Source organism: Fukomys damarensis, unplaced genomic scaffold (assembly GCF_012274545.1).
Source record: "Fukomys damarensis isolate Sample0158 unplaced genomic scaffold, DMR_v1.0_HiC HiC_scaffold_23, whole genome shotgun sequence".
Classification (NCBI taxonomy): domain Eukaryota; kingdom Metazoa; phylum Chordata; class Mammalia; order Rodentia; family Bathyergidae; genus Fukomys; species Fukomys damarensis.
In genome coordinates, this window is record NW_022900935.1 from 60,126,791 (window position 1) to 60,149,449 (window position 22,659).

Sequence of the window (22,659 nt, forward strand, 5' to 3'; positions counted from 1 at the left end):
GTACTGAGGGTCAAACTCAGGACCTTGCACTTGCAAGACAGGTGGGAGAACCACGGAGCTAAATCACTGGCCCTTAAACATCTTTTAATGTTTGTATTTACTCTTCTTTGCCTTTGGAGTCATTTTTCATTTTGAGTAATAGTCAAAACATGTTCCTTACCCTTGGAGAAGTGAATATGTCTAAAGGTACTTATTTGTATGTTTTGTGGTCATCCTCTGCTGTCGCCTGAGTAAAAATGTTGGTGATAGTGGTGCATATGTAAAAAAGCTTTGAGGGTAGGGGGGAAGGGGGAGGAGCAGGGGAGGAAGGCACGGAGAGAGAGGGAGGGAAGGAACACAGGCCCTTAACTAGCCCCTGTGAGGTCCTGGGGTCTATCCCTAGCACCACACACACAAAGCCAGGCAGGGGACAAACTTTCAAAGTTCTCTTGCAGCTCTCCCTGCTGCTTTTGAGGATCGGCCTGGAGACCCTCAGGGTATCTGGTGAACCCAGTTAGTATTTGGCGGTCCCCTGGGTGGGCACTGGGGGCATGGAAAGGGTCACTGACTTGCTACTGTCTGTGCGCCTGTGTGATTCTGTTTGAGGATCACAGTTGCACAGAGCTGGGGGAAGGCGACTGTCAGAACCAAAGGGGCAGCTAATCCAGGTCTGTGGGGGCCATCTGAAAATAACCCGGGTTGATGTACTAGGGTGGAGGAGTGGGGATTTGGTCATCCTGTGCACCATCTCAGGATGGCAGATGCAGACCCATGTGCAAAAGTCACCATCAGGAGCCAGGTGTGGTGGTGCACACCTGTAATCCCAGCACTCTGGGAGGCTGAGGCAGCAGGACCACAAATTTAAAGTCAGCCTGGGCAACTTAGTGATTTAGCAAGACCCTATCTCAAGATAAAAAATAAAAAGGGGGCCGGGGATGTAGCTCAGTGCAAAGGCCCTGGGTTCAAACCTTACTACTTAGAAACAAAACAAAGCAAAAGTCACTGTCAGTAAAGGGCCTCCCACAAGGGTTGGTTATCCTGGCCCATGAACAGCGAAGGGACTTGTGTATGTCAGGGAAGACTGTAAAGGAGACATGAAAAGCTACAAAAGCAATGAGAAGTATACTTAGGTATCATTCTCCCACCCAGCAAGGCTCAAAATACCGAATACTGACATAAGGTGTTAGGAGGGAGGAAAGGGTGTCAAGAAATAAATTCTTAGGGTGGGGACATAGCTCAGCAGCGCCACGCCTGCCTGGCAAGTGCAAGGTCCTAAGCTTGATCCCCAGTACTGGAAAGCAAAACAAAACATAAAAGAAAGTTCTGTCCTGTGTTGCTGGAGTGAGTCTAAACTGAAAAGACGTCCTCGGAAGGCAATAGCTAGTTAGATCAAGACCACGTTTCCATTTCTAGCCCTTTATCCTATTCACATGTGTGAATGTCATCTTGGAACAATTGTTGGAAGACTGGAAAAAATCTGTAAAATACCCATAATACAGAACTTGTGAAATAAATTATGAGAAACCCATATACCCAAATGTTGTGCGGCGGTGAAAAGAGGGGTGAGGAGCCCCACTGGGGCCACCAGTCAGGACCCATTGGGAGGTCACTTACCACTTGCGAGGCCTTCCAGCCGTCGGTAATGGCCTTCTCCAGCTCTTCCCAGGTGACCATGGTCACTTCCTCTCTACTAGGAACCAGAGTCAGTTTCTGGCCCATGTACTCCTGACGATAAAAGGCAACACGCATGCAGCCAGGTCCTGGAGTCATGCGGGACTCCAATAAGGAGCTGGGCAGGGATAGAAAGGGCTTCCCCCTTCATCCGGGGCCGGTGGGGATGCAGAGGGATGTTGGGCCCAGCCCTGGTGAGGAGCGAGGCCGAGGACATCTCCCCCCAGGGCGGGACGGCACCCCGGTGTTACCAGGAAATCGTCGCGCTCTCGGATTAGCTTCTCAAGCTCTTCGATGCGCTGGAGAACATCCTGGAAAGCAGAGTTCAGAGATGAGCATCGTGCAGCCCTACTGGGGCCCCTGCGCTTATGCACACGAACACGCGCACACACGCACATACGCGCACACTCAGCTGGAGGGAACAGAGGAAGGAGGCGCGCGTGTGGCTCTTGGAGAGAGGGAGGGCTTGTAGTCTCTACGTGGTTTTACCTGGCCTACGGTAAGGTTAGGCTGCCAGTTCTTTTCTCAACGACAAGAGGAGGGAAGTGGGCTGCCGTGGGGGCGGTTCGGGGGCAGCGTGCCCAAGGTCAGTGCTAACACAAGGGTGAGAACTGCTGGGCCTGGGGTTCATGTCACACTACCCCTAGCCAAAGATGCCAGCACTGCCACACAGAGCCCACTTTGCCTCTCAAGGATCCAGTACCAGGGGCTTCTGCAGTGTCTGCGCCCTCAAGAGAACCCCCATGCCAACCCCCCAAATCTAGATTCGATTAAAGCCAAAACAAAATGAAACATCGCTACCGTTTGAAGTTGAAAAAGAAAAAGGGGTACATGTTCCAGAGCAAAGAGGAGCGGGTCTGAGGTCACAAGGCCTGGCGCGGCGCAGGATGTGTCCAAGCCAGGGGCCCGGGGGACATTTCTGCACCCCTGAGCTTCTTCCCAGCTTGCCCCAGACTTTCTCCTAACGACTCCTTCTTTTCCCTCTGGGCTGAAATATGAAAGTGTGTCTGTTGCACTCCCTTGGTTTCCTGTGCCCATCACTCAGGGCTTATGCTGAGCCATTCGTGTGGGTTGTTTCCCCCTCAAAAAACCGAGGCCAGGTGAGACTGTCCCCTGCCTGCCTACCTTGTGTCCATAACCACGGGGCGATGGTGTCCAACTCCGCATCTCAACCCCCTCCCTGTGGACTGGGCTTTGGCTTTCAAAGCCCAATACTTGGTTTTCATTTTTATTTTTAGTGGTACTGGGGATTGACCCTAGGTACCCTAGGCAAGCTAGCCCTTCGTCCCCTGAATTCTGGGAGACAAGGTTTCATTAACTGGCCCAGCGCTTGCCTTGAATTTGTGACCTTCCTGCCTCAGCCTTCATCCCCAGTCCTTTCTTATTTTTTAATTTTTTATTTTTTTGGTACTGGGGATCGAACTCAGGACCTTGGGCTTGCGAGGCAGGTGGTGAAACCACTGAGCTAAATCCTTGGCCCTATATTTTAAATTTTAAAAAATATAAAAAAATTTTTGAGATACAGTATCTCTAAATTGTCCAGGCCAGGACGAAACTTGACATCCTCCTGCCTCAACCTCCAAAAGCACTGGGATTATAAACACGTGCCACTATGCTCCTTTCCTCCTCCTCCTCTTCCTCTTCTTCTGCTCCCTCCCCTTCTTTCCCTTCTCCTTCTTCTTTCTGTGTTGGGGGCTACACCCAGGACCTTCAAACTGAGCTACATCTTCAGCTCTTTTTTCATCGCCCAGGACTGGCTTCAGCTTAAGATCCTCCTGTCTCAGCCTCTCAGAGTGTTGATTTACCTCTTAACTTGTTTTTTAAATTTTATTTTTTCAGGTTTTTTGAGACAGAATCTTGCCACGTAGTTCAGGCTGGCCCAGAACTCACTGTGTAGCCGAGACTGGTCTTGAACTTGCTGCAATCCTCCTGCCTCAGCCTCCTGAGTGCTGGGATTACAAACTGCAGGGCTCAATTCTTTTTAAAGGGGAAACTACTCTAAGAATATTCTGAGATACTGTCAGCTCATCTGTGGGTTAGCTCAGGTTCTTGGTGTCTGGTGAGCCCTGGAAAAGGAGCAAGGGCAGAGGAGTGCACGTAGGGCCATCTCACTCTAGAGAAGGGGTCCCTGGGCACCTTCACCTGTGGTTTCAATTCCTGTGCTTTTTGGTAGGCTTCTTTCAAAATGTTCACATCTTTCACAACGTCATGGAGCAGGTCCACTGGCTGCGAGGCAGAGAAAGGCTGCGTAGAACAGGCACAGGAGGCCCGGCCCACCCCCTCTGAGCTCAGCACACCCTGGCCACGGGGCAGCAGCTCAAGGCTCAGCTCCTGACAGGACTAGGAGGAGGTCCTGGAGGGACAGAGGGGCTGCCGGTCTCCCCAGTCATCTCCAGGATGCTCACCTTCCTTATGTCCTTCTGGACCTGTGTTGACCTGATCCGAGCCTTCTCCGTGTCCAGCACGGCCAAGTCCTTTACCTCCAGCACCGTGGGGGCCTCGAAGTCTGACTCCACCGAGGTGATTTGCTGCACGTGGTTGCCAATGATCTGCATCTGGCTGTCCACGGTCTTGAGCTGCCTGGTGAGGTCCTGCACCTGGCCTTCCAGCTCCTTCACCTGGCTCTCCAGCGTGTGGGCAGACGACCTGCTCAGGGTCTTGCGCCTCTCTTTGGGGGGATGTGACTGCGGCACTCTAGGAAGGGAGCTTTGAGAGGAGGGGGGCAGGGACTCAAGGGAGCGGCCTCCCTCTGGCGACAGGGTCTGGAAGTCGATGACAGTGTCGTGCAGTTTGAGGTTCTTGAGCATGGCCACAATGAGGGTGTGCAGGGCCGTGAAGTTGACGGCGCCCACCTCCGGCGTGCCGATGGCCAGGTCGGCGAGCTCCCTGAGGGAGACCTTGGTGGCCGGTGTCGCAGGCGGCATCGTGATCGCTCTTGGGAGCGGTGCGCGCCCCCAGGGACAAAGGCGACCGACACCCCCTCACTGCTCCTCGGGCCTCTGGGGCCTTTTGAGGACCCTACGAGGTCCCCGGGGCGCCCCTGCCCCGCACCCGGCCGCGCAGGATGAGTCACAGGACCGAGCCTGGTGCCCGGGACCCTGGCCTCTTGCAGTCAGCGCCCCGCGCTCTGGCGGGGTCCAGCGGGCCGCAGAACGTTTGGGACCAGGAGCCCGGCGCCCCAGGATTCCGCGTAAGAACGCGCGCTCCCCGGAGAACCAGAACCTCCCCGCGCAGAACAAAGGCCACCGCTGGTGAGGGCCACCCGGACACTCAGCCTGGGGCCTAGGGAAGCCCTGAACGCACACCTCTGAGCGTCCTTAGCTCTTGTTTAGAAAACGCCCGCTCGCACTAGGAGCAGGTCAGCCTGTGGGACGGCAGCGGGGACGCCTCTAACGGTTCAGCTGGATCCTGTCCTTCCCCTTGGAACGGGAAACCACTCGCTCCTGAGGGGCCCTGAAGACAAGAGTAAGGGGTACAGCGGCCACCAGCTCCACTGTCACCCCGCAGGGCAGGGCCGCGTATCGAGGGAAGCGGGTCTGGGACCGGGGCCTCTCGGGGACAATGCCCATCCCACTTGGAAACGAGGACCCCCGCGGAGGCGGCTAGTGCGGCCCTAACCCACCGGATCCCCAAACGCGCCGGGGAGCTAGACGGCCGGCGGACATTCCCATGTAAACACGACGTCCTAACAAGGGCTCAGGAGGCTAAGCGCTTCAGAGGAAACCTATGACTGCATCCTTACCATGTATTACAAGTGCTCCACCAACTCAAGATTTCTAGTTTAGTCCGAATAGTGTTTTTAAGCGGAGGAAATTTTTTCACCGTATTTCTGATACACGGTGGCCCCAGGTGGTGGTTGTATGGAAAGCGCAACTTCTCTTTTGCGCCTTTGTGCTCAGATCGTTAACTCGTGCCAGATGGCGAAGTCTGAGCCTTAGACCAAGCACTATCTGTCTGGAGCCCACCCCTGCAGGGTGAGGAGGTGCGTGTGTGCAGTTCTTTTCAGTAACTTTCTCCAAGAATGTCCAAGACACAATTACTATACCAGCTGTCGTCAGCTCTCTGAACCTCACCTTCATTTACATCCCTGAGGCTTAGTATCTTTTTAAATTTTTTGGTGCCTGGGATGGAAAATGAGGACTTGAGCGGGGTGTGGGGGCACCGCCTGTAATCCCAGCACTTAGGAGGCTGAGGCAGGAAGATTGCCTTCAGTTAGAGGCCAACCTGAGGTCACGAGTTCAATGCCAGCCTGAACTACAAAGCAAGACCCTGTCTCAAAAAGTAAAAAAATAAACAAGTAAACGAGGCCTTGGGTATTAGGCTAGGGTCCTACCACTGAGCTGCACCCGAGTACAAGGCTTAGTATCCTGTCAGGTACATTAGGATTCACTAAATACAAGAAAGGGTAGCATTTTCTAATTCCATGAACTACTACTTACTTGTTCTATTAAATATTTCTTGAGTGAGTACATTTAAAAATTACTACCCTTCGAGATTCAAGAAAAAGTTAGCTGGAGATCTAAGCGGGATTTTAGACTAACCTGACGAGTAAGAACTAGGTCTCTGCTCTTCCTTCCATCACGCTAACCACCCTACAGACTGTTCACATTTCCCTACTTGGATCATTTACATGCTTGAAAAGCTAATGTGACTCAGTCATGACTGTGGGTAGGGAAATTTTGTCATTAAAAAAAGGGGATCATTGGGCATGGTGGCACACGCCTTTAAGTCCCCAGAACTTGTGAGGCTGAGACAGGAGGATGGCTGCCAGTTCAAGCTCAGCCTGGGCTACATAACAAGACCCTGTCTTAAACAAACAAACAAATCAACAAATAAAACTACAAAAAATAATTTTTTTTTTTTGGGGGGGACAGAGTCTCACTATGTAGTTGAGATTGACCTGGAACTCACTATGTAGCCCAGAGCTGGTCTCAAATTCACTGCAATCCTCCTGCCTCAGCCTCCGGAGTGCTGGGATTACAGGTGCACGCCCGGCAACCAAAAAAAAAAATTTTTAATTCTTAGGAGCAAAGAGAGTCAATAAGCGAGTCCAGTTAATTCCACAGAAGACACTTTTCCTTCAGACAATACTCCCCACTTAGAGTAGGCTCAAAGGTAGAAAAATCTCTCCCATGTTTTCCTGATGAAGGTGCATAAGCTAGAATTGCAATGATGTGATTCAAAATGGTGGGTAGGAGGGCCAAGTCAGTCCCAAGTCACACAACAGAGGTAGTGCCATCTATTATAAAGGCAAACAAGTGTTGGTTCCTTTTTCTTTTAATTTGGACTTTAACAAGGATTTAACTTTAGCGTTTAGGAATGGGAGGGATTGTGCAGAAGATTTATGCCTGGGGTCTGTCCCTACCACGGACTCTGGCAACCCTTTGTCCACTATTTTTTGCACAGTGTGGACAGGAGTCAGTCCATCTGCCTAGCAGGAACTCTGCAGTGTAGTAGAGACCAGGGAGATAACAAACTCTTTTATTTGCAACTGCAGAGTGATACAGATACCCAGGGATGGGCTGTAGTGTGCTCACCCCGAGAGGAACAAAAACACAAATGCTTCGCTATTCCATGGCAGTAGGCATGGCAGATTCTGGAAGAAAAATAGGCTTCTCTACAAAAGACTTATATGAGCTTGACTAGGGAGAGGACAACTGGATACAAACAGTGGCAGTGTCACTCAGCTCCCGACCGAGTTCAACATCACACCTGCATTCTCAGGAGCTGAGTGAATGAACATCACAGAGTTGACACTTTATCTGCTTTTAACCCCTCTTCAATATAACAATTTTCAGGTTCTTTTGCGGAGCGTGTCTGTAACTTCTGCAGAAGGAACAGGGTTGGTGATGGTGGATATTTAAGGCCGTGTCGTTTATCACTAGCTTGGTCTTCTTTACTGAGTCCCCCTCCCCACCCATCCTGGCAAGACTACCTAGCTTCACACTACTTCCGGTCCTTCCCTGCAAAGAAATGCTGTGTGTGTGGCTGACGGCACTGCTTTGTACATGTTTTCTTTCAGAGTGCGAGGGTGGACAGCAACTTAGTCATCCACGGTGATGTTTCGGAACAGGTAAGCCATGGACTCCCCATTGTGGATTCTCCGGATTGCTTCAGAAAGAATCAAACTGATATCCACAGTCTTTATCTTGGGACACTGCAGCTTCTGGATCTCATGAGGGACAGTATTCGTCACCACCACCTACTCACATACAACAGAAAAGAAATGCTGTTACCGATGCGCATCGGCCCCTCAGAACAGCGCATCTAGCATTTGTACCCACGGTCCACATTCCAAACCGTGAAACTCTGTTCCACTTAGTACAAGTTTATAATCAAAACTGTCTTTGTACAGAAAAACGGTTACAGGGCTCAGAACACAAGCTCTAGAAATGTCATGGTGTACATAAATAAATACGGTGCAATTTTCCTATTAGCAGGAAGATTCAAGTCTCGTATGCTCCTATAGTGCCAGATTCAGGTACTGAAGAGGACCATATTTATCTGGTCTGGTCTCAAACTCAGTCCTCCTGCCTCAGAGCTGGGATCACAGGTGTGCATCACCCACTGGGCTAAGTAACTTTACATTAGGTCATTTGATCATTCTTAAAAACCACAGCGACAAACTTTTGCCCAGAGCCAGTGTTCCAGCCCTGTAGAAGCAGACAGACCTCATCGATGGAGGACTCCTCGATCAGGCGGGGGGCCTCTGCAGACAGGATGCCGTGAGTAGCCATAACATAGATCTTGTAAGCGCCTCTCTCTTTCAGGATCTCCGCGGCAGCAACGAAACTCTCAACATCATCAATGATGTCGTCCTGCAAGAAGACAGCAGTAAGGAAGCGCCCTCTGCCCTACTCCAGACACGCACACTTGCTGCTCTATGCTGCCGTTTCAGAGGGTCTGTCATGGTGAGTCCCAGCACACGCCCAGGTCAAAGACTGAACATCCGGAGATGGCAAGAGGGGTGCCTCGACGGTACCTCGTGTGCTTGGTAGGAAGAGCGGTGAAGCCTCCCAGTCACACATGTGTGACATGACGGCTCGAGCAGAGGACTGCCAAGGCTCGTTTCCTTTTCAAATCCCTGATTCATCCCACAGAGCCAGTGTCCCATTTATTTTTTCCAAGAGAAAATGGCATGAGAGGAAAATAGAAGTAAAGTGAGCTACCGTAAATGACCAGTGACCCTCTAGCCAGCAAAGTTGCCAATATGTCAAAATCCTAGGTGTGGCTGCACTGAGACACCCGTTCTTATTGGGGACAACGGAACAGCTAGCTCATCTCAGAGCAGTAAAGCTGAAGGAGGATCACGGGCAAGCTGGTCTGAGGGAACCCAGAACCTGTAGGCTGAAGGTTATGCTGCTCAATCTTCCTATGGGCGGTGTGGTGCTCTTTTCATATTTGTATTTCTACTTTAATCCCTATTCATTTAAATATAAATTTCTGCTATATAAATTTCTCCTAAAGGAGTTTTGGTGAGAAAGGGTAGATGATGGATCTGCAGAAATCTATCATCGTTGCTGGAAACACAATCCAAAGGCAACAACTGAGAACCAGCCGCGTCACCTCTGCACAGGAGGCGATAACGCTGCACCGTACCACTATGATTGCGATGCGTCCTCCCACGTCTCCAACCACGGTTATCGGTGGCTTCTCTTTGGCCATCATCACTAGCAAAACAAGACAAATCACAAGGCCTCGGTTAGGCGTGTGGCACCCGACAAACATGATCAAACCTCCCTCCCTGAAGTGGCGGCAAAGCCACAGCACAGACACAACAATCACAAGGCATGAGGATTCCCTCTCCATGGACCTAACGACTCTTGAAACAGAGCTGTGAAACCAGTGCCGACTCCCAGAAGTAGAAGGCAAGCCATCCCTAAGGGGCGATCCAAAAACACAGTGAATATTTAGAGACTGCACTAACATACATTGCCAAGAACAATGAGGTAAGAGTAAAGGAGGGGAGATTTCGAGGACTAACAGGAACGTGCCTTTGACTGTAATGGAGAAGCAGCACCTGACATCGCTCGGAACAGACTGACTCACTGGGCTGATGAGGAAACAGACTGAAAACCCACCAGGGAAAGGCTGCCTGCTGAAGAGGCAGCGGACTTTGCTCTCTCTCCGAGAAGCCAGACTTGGAGAGTGTTTGTCGCCTTACTGTCAGATGCGGCAGTGCTCACTCCTTGGGCTCCTGAAGCCCGGACCCTCAGGGCGAAACTACCAGTCCTTCGTCTTTACCCCATTTAACTGGTCCTTAAAGTAGAGGATTCTCAAGGGGGAAAAATGAGAACCAAGACCTGTTATGTAAAGGTACAAGATCCCAGGGATGAATGTAACTGTACTGTATACCTAGAATGTACCAATAAACTCAATGAGGAAAATAAATAAATAAATAAAAATAAGAGGAAAAGAAAAAGTAGAGGATTCTTGAGGGAAGTGGGGAGAGGAAGGGGAAGTAGAAAGACTTAAGCTGTGTCATGTACACGTACCAACTCCCCATGATAAATGTCGTAACAGTATACTACCAACATGTACTAATAGGGGTTAGTATTTTAGCTCAGTGGTGCTGCCGCCTGCCTCACAAGCACAAGGATCTGAGTTCAACCCCTGTACCTAAAACAAAAAACAAAACGTGTACTAATAAAGATAAAAAGTAAAACGTAGAGACTTATCTCACTGTAAAATCTGCATTCAGAACAGATCGTGAAAATATAAAGCAAACTATAGGACAGAGAAAAAGATTTAGAGTTCACCCTTGAAAGGAGGTCAGTGCCAAGTACAGTGGCACATACCTCTAATCCCAGCTACTTGGGAGGCTGAGGCAGGAAGACTGCAAGCTTGGGCCAACCTGAGCAACTTACAAGACCCTATCTGAAAAACAGAAAAATAAATAAATAAATAGATAGATAGATAAATAAATAAATAGGGCTGGGGACATAGCTTACTGATAGAGTGCTTGCCTCGCTTGTACAAAGCCCTGGGTTCTATCTCCAACACCAAAACAACAAAAGTTAGTACACTGAAAGTGGGAGAATACTTCAGAAGAACAAGCTGAACATTTTATTCTTTCTAAAACCTTTCAATTATTTTGAAATATTAAACTCGTAGTGGGGGAGAGGGAAGAATATAATTCAGGGTAATTACACAATTTAGTGACTAACAATCAATTCTAGCTGACTCTCACTGATGGGCAGGGGATACCGCAAAGCACCAGTGCTCCTTTCTCCACAAGAGCAAATTAGCTCCACTGAAACTCAGTGCTATCTGGAGTAAATACTGGAGTATTTTAAGAGACAAGGCCCAGAAACATGGACAGTCAAGGAGGTTCTTGGGCTGGGGATGTAACTCAGAGGCGCCATGCCTGCCTGTTAAGTACAAGGTCCTGAGTTCCATGCCCAGTACGTGGGCGGGGGGTGTCAAACATCACCTAAAAGAGGTAGAATTTAGCCGCCAGCATTAGGGCCAACTTCCTTGGGTTCTATCATCTTTAAATTACACCATTTGGGTAACTGGCTATATTGACCTAGCCACTTCTTAAAGAGACGTGGTCCCTTTTTTTGACCCTTTTTCTGTAAAAAAATAGAAAAAGATTGCAAGTCAATACCCCTCATCAATAATCAACAGAAATTCAGCTCTAGTTCATGAAGAAAACATCCACATTTTCATGTTTCTTTTTCTACAACTCTTATCTCCTCCAAAACTATTGTTAGGTGAGATGAAAAGCTGAGACGCGGCTACAAAAGAGGCCTGAATAGACTAAAGAGAAAGTCTTTCTCCCCATGTACTGTTCCTTGTGCATACCTGGCCTTAGGATCTGGATAAAACTTAACACATAATTTGGTGGCTAAAAACAGAGACAGCCTTTATTATAGGGTACACGGGAATAACGAGTACCTCACAGGCCACAAAATGCCAACCATTCCTAATAGCTGACCCAGAAAATAAAGCCTTCTAAATTCCAACTTTCCACAGAAGTACTGCATGTTTGTGATAAGGGCTGAAGACAGTGAGTACTGAAGCTACCCTGTGTTTAAGATCTTTATCTCCATTTTATCTAAACAACAAAAACAAACAAACCAAAAACCCCAAAAAACCCCACACAAGAATAAAATGAACTATACCATGTTGCATTTGGCCAGAAGTCACTATTTACACAACACTGGCTACGTCTGGGTTTGGTGACTGAGGTAGGAGGGCTGCAAGCTCAAATTCACCCCATACAACATGACAACTTAGCAAGACTGTGTCTCAAAATAAATTCTTTTTAAAAATGGGCTGGGAAAGCAGCTCAGTGTGAAGACCCTTGGTTCAATCCCCAATACAGGGAGAAAAAAGGCACTGGCTATGGTTAAAAACATCTTCAGTTAGGGCCGTGGGTATAGCTCAACAGTGCTGCATCTGCCTGGCAAGTGCGAGTTCAATCCCTGGTACCAGAGGAAAAAATTTCAATTCATCAAATGACTTCAAGTGTTTTTATTAAAAATGTAGGATGTTGTCTTTTGCTTTTAAAATTGGTATTTTGAAAAAAAAAATAAAATTGGTATTTTGGGGTCAGGGATTTTTAGCTCAGGGGTTCTGCCGCCTGCCTCACAAGTGCAAAGACCCGAGTTCCATCCCTGGTACCAAAACAAAACAAAACAAAACAAAAATATTGGTCTTTTCCAAATAAGCAAATGCTGCATTTACAAAGTCCTTAAATTACAAAAGGCTCAGGCATGCTGCCACAGCACAGAGCACAAATGCACATACTCTTTCACCCATTTCCTGGAGTCAATTAGCCAAAGTGAGGTCTGCTAAAACAAACAGCAAAGGGGCAATATTCACTCCACGTGTCCTCAGGGTGGTCTATTTCTGCTTCAAGGGAATACCAAGAGTATGGGAGGAAAGAGTGATCTATGTCCAGGCTCGACCTTGCCTATGTGCAAACAAGTCAACATTTAATTTAACACAAGTGTGGGAGGAGCTAATGGCCATTTTCAGTTTAGTAGTGAAAACCACTCTTGTAAAATTAATAAGCAGGAAAATCAAGCCAGAAAAAGTGATTTTCTCTCATTTTCTGTGATCTGAACTCTCCATTTTCACCACTGTGGCAAATAATGATTAGTCTGTAGCAAAAGAACTGACATATGACATAAAATGTTTTCAAGTTAGTTAGATGCCCTTGCCCATCATCAGAGAGGTATCAGTTTACCTCATAAAATGGAAAAACTTTGTTTCTCTTCTTCACTTAATACAACTTCACTTTTAACAAATTACTTTAAAACAGGGTTAGTAACCTGGGTACTACTGATGCTCTGGGCTGGAAAAGCGTCCCATGGTAGGACGTCAACAGCACTTCCAGTCTAGATCCACAAGACGTAATACGACCAAGCTCCTGGCTGCAACAACCTACAGCAAATGGCTCCAAACGTGGCCAAATACTGTCTGGGGACAAAAATCACTCCTGAGACTAGTATGGTAGCACATGTCTAATCCAGCACCTAGGAGGCCGAGGCAGAAGGACTGCCATGAGTCTGAGGCCAACCTGGGCTACATAGTGAGTCCAAGGACAGCCTGAATTACGCAGTGAGACCCAGTCTCAAAACACCAAATCACTCCTGGTTCTAAAGAACAAGTGTAAGGTGACAAAGTGCTACATCTTCCTAAAAAATGCAGACTCCAAAGGTGAGTATTTGCTTTTCTTTAGCCTTGTCATAACATTCTAATATCTTAATAAGTGAACCACTGGAATGTATTTGGAGCATACTGGATTATCAACATATAATTAATACATAAAGGGAGCTGGGGATTCAGCTCAGTGGTTTCGCGGCCTGCCTTGCAAGCCCAAGGGCCCAAGTTTGATCCCCGGTAACCCCCCAAATAAATAAATAAAATAAAAAATAAATAAAGTATATCAAATTAAAAGGTACAATTACACATACAAGAAATAGAGACTTCCTGGTTAAGTCTATGAGTTGGGAATCATAGTAAATGACTGCACGGCAGCTGTCAAAGATGTGATGGAAGCACATCCGAGCGGCCCCAGAGGAAGGCAGTCTTCCACTAAGGCTCCAGAGCACACAGGATGACCAGGAGGGCAGCGCACTGTTACCAGCTTCCCTAACAAAGCGATTTTCTCAGAACAGAGCATCACTGTGTAAAATTCTGTGACAATACAGCAGTATCTACCAAAGTAACCTCTAACTCAGGCATCCTACTTGCTTACTGTGATCTAGATCCAGGTGCTTATGAAAGGGCCTAAGTCAGGTAAGTTACATGTCATCTTCGGTGGAAACTGAGCATATGCACATCAGAGCCCAATCCTGGCTTCTAAATGCCATTCTCCACCAAAGGAGTCAGGGCTCCCTGGATCAGTGGCTGACTTGAGAGCTAACAAACTACAAGAACACAGCAGGAAATAGGAAGTATCAAAATAGGACTGGACGTGTCAAAACAACACAGGAGGCAGCCTGCCACGGTTCTCTTTGGCCAAGTATGAGACATTCTGAGCATTATAACCCACTAAATAAAAGAGGATTCTGCGGACCCATATAAATCCACATAAATGAATAGGGAAAGAGGGAAATTTTTTCACACTACAGTGTCAACCAATAAATACCAAAGAAATGATGGAATTAGAAAATGACCATCAGAGGGGCTGGGGATTTAGCTCAGTGGTTCTGCCACCTGTCTTGCAAGCACATGGAACTGAGTTTGATCCCCAGCACCAAACAAAACAAAACACAACAACCATCTGAAGCTGAGTGAAGTGGTAGACACCCGTAGTCCCAGCTGCTCAGGAGGGTGAGGCAGGATTGTGAGTACCCATTACAGATCAACCCAGGTAATAGTGAGACCATCTTAAAAAAGAAACTATTTGTCAATAATCGGTGATAACTGATTCATACAGGCAAGTTATCAATGAATACTAAATTTGATGACAGTCAAGATATTTAAAGAATCTTAACAAATGACACTATTAATCGTGGGGCGGGGTTGGGGGGCCTTCAGGGGAGAACCTGCCAGACATCACGTTCCTGTCACATTCCTGCCCAAAATGCATGACCCGAATGCAAGCATGACAACAGACTCAGTTCAGGGCCAGTTTACAGAAGAAACAGCTGGTCTGTACTGTCCAGAAACATCAAGGACACAGAGAGAAAGAACAGAGCAGCCATTCCAGACTGAGTGAGACTAAAGAGCAATGGCAGCTGAATGGAATGTGCAGGTCTGGATCAGGTCCCCGCCCAAAGGGTTTTTTATCTTTTGTTCTAAAGGACATTGGTGAAACTTGAAAAATGCCTGTGGATTAAAAGACAGTATTGTAACAATGTTAGTTTCCTGAATCTGATAATTATACTGTGGTTATCAAAGAGTGTTTTGTATTTAAGAAATATACACTGAAGTATTTAGGAACAAAGAGGCATTAAACCTGTAACTCTCTCAAATGGCACCCCCCCAAATATATATATTAAGTTGGGTACTCCATAGTGAAAAGCACAATACGTATCCATGTTCTGCCTTCATTTTTTCTCTAAGCCTGAGAATAGCTCAAAATAAAAAGCTAAAAAACAAAAGCAACAAAGTATGAGCTAGGACCAGTGGCACATACCTGTACTCCAAGAGGCTGAGGCAGGAGGATGGCAAGTTTAAGCCCAATCTGAGTAATTTAGTGAGCCACTGTTCCAAAATGGAAAATAAAAAAAGGCTGGGGGATGTAGCTCAGTGTGAGGTCCTGAATTCAATTCCCAGGATCACATAAGACAAGACAGAGAAAGAAAAGAAAAAGGAAGGGTATAGGTTCCGGAGTCTCATTCAAACCCTGGCTCCACCAGCTCCTGGCCGGTCCACAGAATGAGGGATAGTAAAAGCCCCTACACGGAGGGTTGCGTGACCCACCAATGTGCTTAGAAAAAGCTCTTGGTATGTAATATGGGTTCAACAGATAGTATTATTGGAGCACTGTTTTCACAGCCAAAGACTAAAAAAAACCTATGTGCCCATCAACAGGGGATTGATTAAAATAAAGTACCTTATATCTATAATATGGAATACTATGAAACTGTATTGTTTTGTTTTTTGTCTGTTTTGAGATAGGGTCTTGCTATGTAGTTCAGGCTGGCTTTGAACTCACTATGTAACCCAGGCTGGTCTCAAACTTGAGTCAGTTCTCCTGTCTCAGCTTCCTGAGTGCTAGGATTACAAGTGTGTGCCACCACACCAGGCTGAAACTGTAAAAAAAAAGACAGCAATCTATATTACTGAGAGGGAAGGAGTTAGTGAATGAAAACATCAAGGGACAGAATGACATGTATAATATATAATCATTTGTGTGAAAAATGACAGAAAAAGAAGCGTTTATTTGCTTATACATATATAAAGGTTCTGACTGAATAGATAGGAAAGAAGCAAAATGTATTAGAGATGAGTGGCTAGAAGAAAAAGTTTGGGGAGCCTTTGTATTGTAAAGGACTTTATGCTTTTTGAATTTTGAAATATGTGACTATATTATCTATGCAAGAATTTTAATTATGGAATCCTCAAAAAGCAAATAAAATACTAACAGTAAAAATTAAAATTAAAAAAAGTGAAGCCAAGCATTGTGGTGCACATCCGTGACCCAACTACCGGGGAGGCTGAGGCAGGAGGATTACAAATTGGAGCCCAGCCTGGGTAATTCAGCAACTTAGCAAAACCATCTCAAAAAATTAAAAGGGCTGGGGATGCAGCTTAGTGGGAAGCCCTGAATTCAATCCTCAGCACCACGATAAAAAAAAGTTAACTTAAAAAGTATAGTCCCCTAGGCTGGGGACTTAGCTCAGTGGCACTGCACCTGCCTCGTAAGCGCAAGGTTCTGAGTTCAATCCCCAGGTTTTATTTTGAGATAGAGGCTCACTATGCAATTCAGGCTGGCCTTGAATTCACTATGTAGTTCAAGCTGGTCTCAAACTTGCAGTGATCCTCCTGCCTCAGCCTCTTGGGTGCTGGGATGATAGACATGTACCACCATGTCCAGGGCTAAATAAATTTAAAAAATAATAATAACTGCCTTCCTTTGAAAACTTTGAGCATACTGTATCGTCCAGTACAGAAGCCTTTATTTCTTTTCCTTTTTGGTACCAGGGATCGAATTTGGGACCTTGTGCTTGTGAGGCAGGTGGCAGCACCACTGAGCTAAATCCCTGGCCCCAGAATCCTTTCTTATACCACTCAAAAGTCCATGGAAGTAAATTACTTCCACACTGTTGGATCAATAACAGCAAGTTGGGAGGGTATTAGGTCAAAGGGTTGCATTATTCAACTAAGTGCTCAAGGTACCTGATAGCCAAAGCCTGGTACATGATCAGTGGCTGCTACCACCCATCTCACCAGACACACAGGCTTCTGACTTTAGACCATCACACACATAGCTGTTTACGAAAGCTTACGTGCTACCTAGATTAGTTTAACCGTCCTTATAGCCTGCAAATGTAACATATGCAATCTCCTTTCATAAAAAAGGAAATCAAGGCAATACCATTCAATTATCTAAAAATAATGAGAGCACATCCACATGTGTTAACTCATAGCCATTCACATTATTTAAAATGTTTTTCAATTTACAAATAAAAGTACTGTGTAGGGCTAATCTTACATGGCAACTCCAGGCCTGGGTGCACAGTGGCATTTTTGACCATTGGGGGAGAATGACGCCCATCATCCATATCCAGCTCTGTGCACTGAGCTTCCCCATGGATCACAGCCAACCCCAGACGCAGCCTCTCAGCATAGGATTGAGCCCTAAGAAGAAAAGAGAAGTGACATCACTGTTGGAAAGAAAACCCATGCATCACTATATCACTGTTAATCACAAGATGGAAACACCATTCAGCCAGGCGTGGTCGCTAACTAGTTGAGGCTGGCCTTGAACTCACTATGCCTGTGATCCCTGCACTCAGGAGGACCACAGCAAGTTCCAGGCCAGCCTGAACTGCATAGAGAAACTGCAAAAAGGAAAACAAAAACAAACAAAATAACCACTCAATCTTTTAGGGATACACAAAGGAATTATTTAGATAAAAGTGGCCAGAATGTAAATGCCTCAAGGGCACATGAGCTGGGTTCTGGGGAAGTATCTGATTCTAGATAATTTTGCTTTTTTTTTCTTCTTGATAACTACACCCTTCCTTCAGCATTCTAATGGACATCTTTAGAAAAACTTTGTTCAAAAAGATATCTTTAAAAACTATTCCCTAAGAGCCGGGTGTTGTGGTGCAAGCCTATAATCCCAGCATTCAGAGGCTGAGGCAGGAGGATCGCTGGAAGTTGAGACCAGCCTGGGCTACATAGTGAGTTCCAGGGCAGTCTGAACTACACAGTGAGACCCTGTCTCAACCCCCTCCCAAAAAACAAAACAAAACAAAAACCACTATTCCCTAAAAATTGTTCACAGCCCCACCCCCCATAGATTTCCATTTCCTGAGACCTGATAGGAAGAACTTCATTTCCTCCCAGGGACAAAATGAATTAACTCAGAGCTGTGCTCAGGCCTCTGGGAGGCTGGATATAAACCTGTGGCATGGATGTGACAATGACATGGAAGAAAGCTTCAGTGTTAGATTCCAAAACAGCTAATTCTGACTTCAGATGAGCCCCAATGGGATTTTTGTAAAGGTCTAGCTTAGTTACCTTTTTGCAGCATCAGGAGACTTAGCTACAATGACTGCATTTCTGTAATTTGGAATCTATATATATGGAGGAAAAACAGAAAATATCGAAAGGTTATAAAAAGAAAAAAACCTGGCTGCTGATATTACACTTTTTTCCTCTTATAACAATGATTCAAACTAGCAATCAAATATGTTAAAATGTTATTCATTCATTACAATTTTTTTCATCATTTAGCATCTCTGCAAAAGTAATACTAAATCACAAAAATAAAAAATAATTCAGCCAAGTATGGTGACACATGCCTGTAATCCCAGCACTCAGTAGGCTGAGGCAGAAAAGTTGCTGAGTTCAGGGCCAGCCTGAACTACACAGTGAGAGTCTGTCTCAAAACTAAACAAAAAATTCAAAACCAGATTTCATCTTGTTAAATAAAATTCAGGGGCTGGGTATGGTGGTACACTCCTGTATCCTGGCACTCTGGGAGGCAAGAGGATGGCAAGTTGAAGCCCAACCTGGGCAACTCAGTGACAGCCTGTCTAAAAAAAAAAAGGCTGGAGACGTCGCTCAGAGCCAAGGCCCTGGGTTCAATCTCCTGTGCCATCAGTCAATCAATTGAACAATCTTAAAACCTTCATTCTAGAAAACATAAACAAACTGCTAAGGAAATGTTTCTAACTTCTTTTAAAAATATGGTCCCCCATGACTAAAGACTGAGTCTATCTGGCTGCCGCAGGCATGAAGGCTGAAAAGAAACGAGCATCTAATGCGCCTTTCAATGATGAAATCCGAAACCAGAAAAAACTAAATAGGGTCTGAGGGCAATGGGTCGTGAGCTGGTGGCTCCTCACTTCTTCCTGGATGTACTGAAGCAGGAAAGGTGAGGCTCTAAGGTTGTCCACAGGGAAGCTGAAAAAGCCTTGTATTTCCTTTTGGTGAAGATCCATAGTGATAATGTGAGTTAAACCTGAAATTTTAAAACAAAAAATTACAAAGTTCTCCCCTGCAAGTTAATGGCAACAGTGGACACAAACTAGGTGTTCAACTCCTGTTTCCTACCAGAAGAATGAAGGCAGCGGATATAATGAACCAGCACAGACTCTTACTGTAAAGCTTAATTAAACTTAAGGAAGTAAAAAATGTGCCAAGCCTAATGCCAAGGAACCAGGACTTCCCACAGGACCAAAGAACTCAAGATGAGAGAAAAGTGCTGTCCTCTACTATTATTATTAGCTTGATCCTGAAAAGTGAGAAAAGAAAAATGAGGTAGAAGTGAAAATATGAATATGGGGCTAATACATACCAAAGCAATGACAGATGTCAACAATAAAAAGGCTTTTATTAAGAATGTAGGGAGAAATTCTGAAGGACCGTCGCTATGGCAGAAAGGAATAAGAAAGCAGAAGCAAAGTAATATGTGTATCAGAAGAAAAGAATCTCTTATAGCACAACCATAAGATGCTGAAGCTTAGAATAATTTCTTTATGTGATAAATACCTTAAGTAGTATTCTTACAGGAAAAGATAAAGAAACAATACTCTTATAAGCAATAGCACTAAAGAGTACATGTACAAATACCTTGCAAATGGTCAAGAGTCACTGCAAAATTTCAAAAGCAAAGAACTAGTATTTTTAATAAACATCAAACAAAAACTCAATAGTTATAAGATTACAGTTTTAACAAATCAATTACATTTATTTTTAGGCCAGAAATTATGCCATTCCTACATAAATAGAATAAAAACAATGAAAAAAGCTGGGAGTGGTGGTGCATACTTGTAATCCCAGCACTTAGGAGGCTGAGGCAGGAGGATCACTGTGAGTTTGAGACCAGCCTAGGCTACATAGTGAGTTCCAGGTCAGTCTTAAGTACATAGTGAGACCCTATGTCAAAAAGCAAAACAAAAACAATGAAAACGAGCTGCCTATAAAAAGGCCAAAGGGATAGAGGGAGGAGGAAGAGTCTATAAACTAAAGAAGTATTAAAAGAAAAATCCAAAAAAGAAAAAAGAAAAATCCAGTTTTAATGCTACAACATAAAAAGAATGAAGCTAATGAAGGCAAATACACATAAAATCACACTAAGAATGGCAAGCCTGCGTCAAAATTTGATATGGTGAGATAAAAAAAGTGACAATGATTTTAAAAAGCCTGATTTTTGAGAAAACAATGAAGTATTATCATTCTAAAAAGATAAAAAAACAGTAAAACTTGTAAAATATATATTCTAACCAAACTATGCAAAAGAAAATAGATAATAAAAAGCAAGCAATGAACAGTAAAGAAACAGGTCCCAAACTAGATACCTGAGGTAAAAACTAATCTTAAATAGGGAAGAGTCCAAAATCGTACTGCAGAACTCCAGGTTCTCAGTCCACTCACCTGCTTTTGCCAACATGGATGCCAGGAGCTTGCACACAATGGAGCCCCTCTTCCTCATCTTGCTTTGCTTGCTATATGGGAAATAGGGGATGACTCCAATGATGTTCCTGGCACAGGAAGTCTTCAGTGCATAAGCCATGATCAGGAGCTCCATCACAGCTGTATTCACATCTCTGGAACAGTTAACATTAGCTTTTCTGAGTGAATTAATGTCTTAACTCTTAAAAAGGATCTCAACTTCAGCAATGTAACGGGCTGCCAAGATGGATGTTACAGGCATTCGATCATCATGTCCACTTAGGGTAGCACCTCATGAATGCAGTAGAGAGCTTTCTTCTTAGCTGAGTGTATCACTTTTCATCTGCAGTTACTCAAACCCGCAGGACACTTAACCCTTGCTCATCTGTATCAGTCACGCAGTCACTTACAATAGCATACAAAGCAGCTGCTGGTGACGGGTTACCTGATACTTGGTAGCGTCCTCCCAGAAATTCAGACTCAGGCCAGCATGGACACCACGGGAAATCCATCTGCCATCTACTTAGCTGTCACTAACAGAATGACATCTCTCGTGGGAGATGGAGGACGAGGTGGTTTTGGAACCTTTAAAAACTTCTCCTGTCCCTTCTTGCTGAGACAGATTCCTGACAAATATTATGCAAAGAGAGAGGGAAATATGACCCTGAAAAGTACATGAAGGAAAGACAAGATCCAATGGTAGTGAGTGTGAGCTGCTGCTCTTTGCCGAGGCTGATTGACCCAAGATGGGCTCTTTTCCTCTGCAAGCCAGGGATGTGAAGTCCTTTGGGACACTCTTCCTACATCCACCTGTACTCCAACCTCTTCTGGCTCCACCTGGGATTTTCCATGAGTCCTCAAATACCTCTTCTCTGGGGCAAGGAATGGGTCTCGCTTCAGCACATCAACATGTCCTACCATGGGCAGAGCAGGCTCTGCAAGTGCCATTCCTGAACCGACATGTAGGAGTGAGGTTGCCCTCATGGCCAAGTGGGAACCTGCCACCGAACCAGCAGAGACCTAATACATGTTTGCAGAAGAAGTGGCAAGCTTTGCTAACATGGAGGACAAGCAGGCTATTTCCTTCCAGTGTCTTCCAATTTATGTTTCCACCAATCTCAAAGGCAGTTTATCCAGCAGTGAGCAAGTGCAAGGACTCTGACAATGTTTTCCATCCTCACATTCAACTCACAGAACTTCCAAGTTCACCTCTATAATTTGTATTTGTTGTCACTGCAGAAGTCTATGATTAAAAAACAAAAAGACATAAAAACCCCTCTCCCAGAGGATAGGTCGATTCAGGGCTCAACCTCAAGACTGCAAAGACATTCCTTTTATGATACTGGTAAGTTCCACTCTTTTCCAGTAACCATTTCTTTCCCCTGAAATAAACTAGAGCATTTTCCTGCTTCATATCCCAAACTGATAACGTCCAATCCTGGAACCCTAAGTCAGAAGACACACGGTCTTTCAGCATAACGAGGACGGAGCAATTATCAAACATTTCCAAGGTACCTGGGAATTCATAACACTCAGTCTGTTCTAGTTCAGTCATCCATTCAACAGTTTACTGAGCCACTTGTGTCAAGCACTGGGGAGTAAAACAGCAAACACGGGAGAACCCATCTCAGGCAAGGCCCAGAGACACAGTTTGGATGACTCTTCTTTGTTTAACTTATTAAAGTGCTGAGTTTATCTCACATGTATATTTTATCTCTACCATCTCCATGTCTGACCACCACTACTACTATGTCCTGTCATAACATTCCATATATATTTAAAACCAAGCAAAGGGTGAAGTTTCATCTTTAAAAACTGAACAGGCATTCTGGACAACACATGCTTAGCAATAGAACCTGGACAATATTTATCAAACACAGTAGTGAAAATTCTCACTTTGCATTAATGAAAGAACAGGCAAATATCAACTATTACAAAAACAAACCAAAAAAAAAAAAAAAAAAAAAAAAAAAAAAT

The 22,659-nt window shown here is 45.3% G+C and overlaps 2 protein-coding genes across 3 annotated transcripts in view; both read right to left on the minus strand.

Annotated features, from left to right (window-relative positions):
* Positions 1–4,784, minus strand: part of Qrich2 (glutamine rich 2) — a 20,463-nt gene extending 15,679 nt beyond the window's left edge. The window contains exons 1-4 of one of the 2 annotated variants that reach the window (XM_033767284.1): positions 4,056–4,784; positions 3,793–3,876; positions 1,902–1,961; positions 1,594–1,704 (exon numbers count right to left, since the gene is read on the minus strand). In XM_033767284.1, the coding sequence (XP_033623175.1) occupies positions 1,594–1,704; positions 1,902–1,961; positions 3,793–3,876; positions 4,056–4,574 (774 nt within the window). In that variant the 5' untranslated portion in view covers positions 4,575–4,784. Of the gene's footprint in view, positions 1–1,593; positions 1,740–1,901; positions 1,962–3,792; positions 3,877–4,055 lie in introns of those variants that run through there. The other variant, XM_033767285.1, reaches the window with a different exon arrangement.
* A 2,102-nt stretch (positions 4,785–6,886) lies between these two features.
* Prpsap1 (phosphoribosyl pyrophosphate synthetase associated protein 1) overlaps positions 6,887–22,659 on the minus strand; it is a 24,683-nt gene continuing 8,910 nt past the window's right edge. The window contains exons 3-9 of the mRNA XM_010618445.3: positions 20,665–20,837; positions 19,134–19,249; positions 18,304–18,359; positions 17,270–17,415; positions 9,250–9,320; positions 8,322–8,468; positions 6,887–7,852 (exon numbers count right to left, since the gene is read on the minus strand). Coding sequence (XP_010616747.1) covers positions 7,694–7,852; positions 8,322–8,468; positions 9,250–9,320; positions 17,270–17,415; positions 18,304–18,359; positions 19,134–19,249; positions 20,665–20,818 — 849 coding nt within the window. The 5' untranslated portion in view covers positions 20,819–20,837 and the 3' untranslated portion in view covers positions 6,887–7,693. The remainder of the gene's footprint in view (positions 7,853–8,321; positions 8,469–9,249; positions 9,321–17,269; positions 17,416–18,303; positions 18,360–19,133; positions 19,250–20,664; positions 20,838–22,659) is intronic.